General features: G+C 46.2%; 1 protein-coding gene across 1 annotated transcript in view; it reads left to right on the top strand.

The window, feature by feature from the left end:
- Window positions 1-5,343: 5,343 nt before the first annotated feature.
- Window positions 5,344-6,469, top strand: part of PHF13 (PHD finger protein 13) — a 6,335-nt gene continuing 5,209 nt past the window's right edge. The window contains exon 1 of the mRNA XM_006885787.1: window positions 5,344-5,677. Coding sequence (XP_006885849.1) covers window positions 5,639-5,677 — 39 coding nt within the window. The 5' untranslated portion in view covers window positions 5,344-5,638. The remainder of the gene's footprint in view (window positions 5,678-6,469) is intronic.

The following is a 6,469-nucleotide window of genomic DNA, read 5'->3' as shown; positions in this document are numbered from 1 at the left end:
CCCCAAACCCCACCCCCTAGCCCCAAACATGAAAATATTTTTAACTCCTTGAAGACTAGTACCACAGAAACACTCTCAATTGGTGAGGAAATGTTACTCAAACAGCCAAGAATTGATGAAAAGCATTTATAAATTCACTTTCAGTCATGAAAGTTTTATAAGTTTAACTCTTCTGAAATTGTGTAAATGATCCCATTTTCTAAGTCACTTATGATTTAAATAATAAATTACAATTTCACTATTGTCCTGGTGGCACTTAAAAAATTCAAACAATTTAAGTTAGATGGTCTTTGGATTCTGCTGGACAAGAAGTAATTGAAGTGGCTTTAAAAGATGTTGTTACTCTCTTTTCCCTTTCCTTTGAGAACACTTAGGAACACATCCTTCAGCATTTAGAGAATCTAAAGAGATTTCACTTTTTCCCAGAACATTTTTCCCCCTCTATCTAGACACCCAAAGTGTGATTTGTAACACATACAACATATACACTCTTTAAGGACTACTAGCATTATCACCATTAATTAAACGTACAATTACATGCTAATGAAATTTAAAGAAAAATACTTAAAACAGTATCTGACATATCCTGTTTACTATCTTTGGATTCTACTAGTATGATCCATAATGAAATAAATGCATTTTCCCCCATAGGTTATTTTTCTCATGCATGAAAGAAAATGTGACACCATACAGTTAAGGAATATTTATTAATGGTTTTAAAATAGTCATACATATACAGTAGCAATGATACTAAGAAATGAAAACAATTAGGATCTGAGAAATTTTCCTTTTTTCCTCTTCACATGTTCAAACCAACACTTGAAACAGCAGATAATTCAGGGGGGGAAAAATAAACCTTTGGTTATGTCCATTCCCACACTCAAGTGTAGTTTTAAAATGGGACACAGAAAGCTTTTCTGAGTGTTACTCAAATGAATGTAGTGAAGTCTTCAGTTAGATTTAGGAAGGTGAAGCTATATTTGGTAACCAAATTAAAATAACTATGCTCAAGTTACGTACTGGGAAACCATGGTATTCTTAGTATTTTTAAGCTTGTCACAACCTGTGCTAATGTTGGCTTTTTCTTCTTCTTTCCTAAGTAGCTATAATCATCTGAGAATTAGCATTCAGCAGCAAGTATATATATATATATATATATATTGCAAGTATATTTTTTTTAAAAAAGCAGAAAACAAAAGAATCAGAAACTCTAGGATCTGGTGACTAGCTAATATAGCTGAATAATGGAATTCTCTTCACTTTGTAGAACCCAGGAAAACTTCAGTCTGAGAAACTAGAAAATCCAACAAATATCTTATGTCACACCGTCAGGTCTATTTTGACTCAAATAGACCCTATAGGGTACAGCAGAACTGCCTTGTAGGATTTCCAAAGTTATAATCATGATGGGAGCAAACTGCACCATCTCCTGCCTTTCTCTCTTGGACTGGCTAGTAGGTCAGAACTGCAGACTTCCAGGTTAGCAGCCAACTACTTAATCACTGCTCCACCAGAGCACCTTATAGAAAGTTAACTTTCCTGATGGTTATGTGTTATGCTATTACATTTGGGTCAATTGTAAGTGTTATTACCTCTTCTTGAATTCAGTGAGTAATGGAATGGTAAATACTACTTTCTTTCCAAAGAGCCAACTTTCTAAGGGAAATTAAGAAAACAAAAATCCCTCTTCACGAAGTTTTTATGTCAGTGGAGTGGCGTCAGGACTGCAACTGTAAACATGGTCACATTCATGTACAAGAATTCCTAATTGCTAAGATTTTATACAAGAATAAGTATTAGTACTTATGTCTGCAAACCTGCCAACAGGTACAATCTAAAGTGGGATTTACTGTCATCAGGGAAACCGAGGTGTCCAATACAGGTCCCTGAAATCTTGGCTCAATTTTGTCATGAAGTCCAATTTATTCTGAGAAAGTCTTTCAATTCATTTGAAGTTTGAAAATTATCTTCTTAATCTTATAGGGAAGAAATGTAATGGTTATTATGGGAAAAATTATATACAAATGATAGCTAAACAGAAAAAGTTAACTGTGAAATGTGGAGAAATTGGAATGCTCAACCACTGCTGGTGAGATTATGAAGTGGTACAGCCACTGCACAAAATAGATGGTGTTTCCTTAAAACACAGTGCAACAACTGACACTCAAATACAGCAAAGCTTATTGTAGCATTATTGACAGTACCAAAAGGTGCAATCAGTCTAAAAGTGCATCAATAGAAAACTGGATAAATACAATATGGTCTACTCATACAACTGAACACTATTCAGTCATGAAGAGAAATGAAGTTCTGTCATATGGTACAATATGATGAATCTTAAAAATAGCTTGCTGTGTGAAAAAAGGAGACACAATATTGTGTGGTTCCATCTAGGTTAAGTGCCATAGACTCAAGTATGTCTCATAGTGACCCTATGAAATAACAGATCTGGACATTGTCCTGTCCTATCCTTTTTTTTTTTTTATGTGAACAATCACAATTTTAATAAAGTGGTAAACTCCATGTCGCTGTGTCCACACATCCTGCCTTTGACATGCTCAATGATCACTTTAGAACCTCAGAAAACCTCTCCTTCGCACTGGCTGGCAGGTCATCCTCATTATTTTGACATACTGAAGCACAGTGAAGCAAGTAGTCACTGTGCCAATCCATCTGGTTGAATGTCTTCCTCTTTTTCGAAGACCCTTCACCTTCCCAAGCATGATGTCCTACTCTAAGGAACAGCCTCTCCTAAAAACATGCCCAAAGTATGTGAGATGAAGTGAAGCTCTGTCATCTTTGCCTCCAAGGACCACTCTGGCTATACTTGCTCCAAGACATATGCGTTTGTGCTTAGCAGTCCATGCGATATTCAGTACTATTCAGTACTCATCTCCACAATCACGTCTCAAAGGCATCAATTCTTCTGTCAGAAGATAGGCAAGTGTATAAAAGGCCAACATTTATTAGTTATTTCAGATATTACAGAGAGAGAGAGAGAAAGAGAGAGGAAAAAGGGGACTTGATACTTCGAGGACACCATACCTCCAATGAAGGGTAATGGCAAAAATTGGAAACAGATTATCGTAATAGTTGATCAACATGGTAAATACAACTACTGTCATCATATGTGAAGGATGTTAAAAAAGAACAAGATCTGTTACACAAACATCAATCACAACAAAATTATACTTTAGGAAACAAAGATGGTGTAAAAGGAAATTCACCTCTAATGATTTTTTTAGAAATTATTAAATTTTATTAATTTTAATGAACATTTACAGAGATTTTGGGTTTTCATTCATTCATCGTTGCACTAACCTCTTAATGATTTTTGGCATTTCCCTCCTAAACCAACAAAAGCATATTATCAAGGAGGAGCTTTGGTGACAAAGTGGGTTAAGTACTGGCCTGCTAGCTTCACAGCAGCTGTCAGAGATGAGGCAGCTGGTTTCCCAAACTGAAAAATTCTATGGAGGAAGCTCTATGCTACAATACAGAGAAGCTTTGAGTCAGAATCTACTGCACTAGCAGTGGGTTTGATTTTAAGGAATTCTTCTCACTGTTCTTTAAGATAGGACAGTTGCTCCTGGTGAATTTGAACGAGAAGCACTGGCCAAGTCTATGACAGTTATCCTGGTCAAAAGTGATTAAAAATCAAACTCCAGATCTGTAGCAGAAACATCTCAATGTGATGGCTAAGAAATTATACATAATGTAACAAGAAACTTCCAGTGTCTTTTTATCTTCTAAAGCACTATATATAATCTCTGAAGAGCCATTCAGTGGGCCACGTTCATGCCGAAATAAAAATGACTATTATAGTCAATTAGCATTCATGTAACGAGGCTTTAGTTTAAAAGTATATCCTAAGATTAAAAAAAAAAGATATACTAAGATAAACCTAGTCTCTTAATCATTGGATGTATCCAACAGAAATATTTTAACAGCAACAGCCAACTATTTAGCTTTCACTGTCATTCAAATATCTCAGTGGGTTCTTCTAACTAGCATTTTGAGTTTCTATTTTTATTTTATTATTTTCGTGTGAGTGTACCGTCAAATCAGATCTGACTGCTACAGGAGATTGTCCCTCCTTCCCCCGCAGAACATCTGGTGGATTCGAACCGTGCACCTCTGGGATTGTAGTTGCAGCTCCTTACCACTAGGCCACCAGAGCTCCCCGAGTTCCTATGTTTTTAAGCTTTCTAAATTTAATTGTACATTTTTATGTTACCCTTATTTTACCTAAGAGTTTGTCTTTCAAGATCCCCAAAATGTTACTCAATTACTTGCATTTTATACAGATTTTTATTTAATTTCTTCAAATGATAATTAAAATTCCAAGGGACGGTAGGCTTTCGTTTGGTAAACTGACCAGCAAAATGTTTAAAGTCAAAACACCCTGCGGCCCAGCACACGTATATCGCAAAATGTCTAATTAATTTAAAAGTCAGTGTCAATCCAAAGTATCGGATATATCCTGTTGTTCAACTTTCTCAGCTGCTCTAACGCTGTAAGAAGTATTTTACAAATTATTCCATTTAAGTGAGAAAACAGCGACTGTCCCAAGGTTATGGGAAGAAAAGGTTTTAAACATGTAGAACGCTAACAGCACCAGCAGTTTTTGCAGACGGCGGTAACCCGACACTCAGAAGTGAATGCTTCCCCCAGAAGAGCCTTGGAGTCCTCTCAATGCCGCCCAGCCTCGGCCCGAGGTCCCCGTGGCCTCCGCGGTCAGCAGGAGCCCACGACAAAACTCAACATCGCGAAAACAACTTTCCTCTGCCCGGTGTGGGGAGAGAGAGGCCAGCTGGCGACTCCGCCCTCGGGGAACCGAGCTGGGGCAGGCGTCCGCCGCCCTCACCCCCAAAGACCCCGGCCCACAAAGGGGCGCGAATCCTGAGCCCCAGAAGAGAAAGAAGAGGCGCCAGAAGGTGCCCTTCGCAGCCACCGCCCTCCGCGACACAGGCCGCCGACCCCACCCCCATCCCAACCCGCTCGGACTCCCGCCGACAACCCGCGCAGAGGCGCTGCAGCTCGTGCCACCCCTCCCCCTTCCGCTCGAGCTGGAGCGAGCTTCCGCACCTCCCCCGCAGCCCGGAGTCCCGAGGACACCCCCTGCCCAAGTCCGGCAGCCCCCGCGAGGCTCTCTGGGTGTTGGAGTCCTGAAAGAGGCCTGTATGCGCCGGAGCCGCAGGGCAGGGAACTACCAACTCCCACAATGCCCTGCGCCTCCTCCCACCACGCCCCCTCCCCGCCAGCTTCCAGCCGCTCACAGACTACATTTCCCGACAGTCCCTGCGGCTCTCCCGCCCTCCCGAGACACGAGCCGAACTGGGCGTCAGGTCGAGGAGCCGGTCGGGTTCCCGCTCGCTGCCGCCACCGCCCCCCGCAGCGATTCTCCCGCCTCGTCCACCGCGGGAGCAGCATCGCCGACCCTGCTTTTCCGTGGAGTAGTCGGTCCCAGAGCAGTGAGGAGAACACGACACGCCGAGCTCCTCATCACCTCTAGCCAAGGCGAACCCCCCGAGGTCCGCCCTTTCCCTGCGCGGCCCCCGGTGCCCCCGGCCCCGAACGGCCCCGCGTCCGCACCCCAGCCCTTCCACTCTCGCAGCCGCAGCCCCCCACCCTGATCATGGACTCCGACTCCTGCGCCGCCGCTTTCCACCCGGAGGTGAGTACTGGCTGTGTGTCCTAGTCGCCCCCTTGCGCGCCCCCATCGCGAGCCTGCACCCCTGGGGGCTGGACCCTTGCCGGTCGTGCGTCGCCTCTTTTCTCGCAGCTTTCCCCTGCCGCCCCCTGAATCGCAACCCCCGCCCCCCCACTCGGGCCCGCGCCAGTCCTCCCGCCGGCCTCGCCCGGGCGGCCCTTCCCGGACGCCTACGGCCCCCACCTCATGTGCCGCCGCGCCCACCCCTCCTGGGCCACCGCACTCAACCTCACCGAACCCGAGACCTGTTTGCGCCCCTAGATCTCCCCGCCGGCCTGGGTCCCCCACCTCCTACCCCTCGAGACTCCGACCGGCCAGCCGCTGTTCACCCGCGGTCCAGCCCCGGAGGACTTCTCTTTCCGCCCCCACCCCGAGGGGCTTGCGGCCTCCAGCTGCGGGGAGTCGGCTCCGCGCGGCCCCCGCGGCCCCCCTAATCCCGCGGGCCTGCGCCCCGCCCCCTGACTCCGCTCGGAGCCCTGTCGCCCCCGCCCCCTCGGCGCTGGGGGGCCTCGTCCTGCGAGTCCCCCGCCTCCGGGGCTCGCGCGGCCCCACCCCCCCTCGGGCGCGAACCCCCCCTGTGGGTTCTCTCGCTTCGGCTCGCCCACCCCCTTCGGGAGATCGGTCCTCCGTCCCGGCCGCCTCCCCCACCCCCGTGGCTCGCTCGAAGCCCCTGACCCCCAGGCTCTCGGTGCCGGTTGCCGGCGGCCGCGCCGCGGGGGGAGGGGAGGCTGCGCCCCAGCTCATCGCCCGTCCGCG

The sequence above is a fragment of the Elephantulus edwardii genome, unplaced genomic scaffold (genome assembly GCF_000299155.1).
Source record: "Elephantulus edwardii isolate Elephantulus edwardi_28Jun2011 unplaced genomic scaffold, EleEdw1.0 scaffold00045, whole genome shotgun sequence".
In the NCBI taxonomy this organism is placed as follows: Eukaryota; Metazoa; Chordata; class Mammalia; order Macroscelidea; family Macroscelididae; genus Elephantulus; species Elephantulus edwardii.
This window is presented reverse-complemented; position numbering and strand designations above follow the sequence as displayed.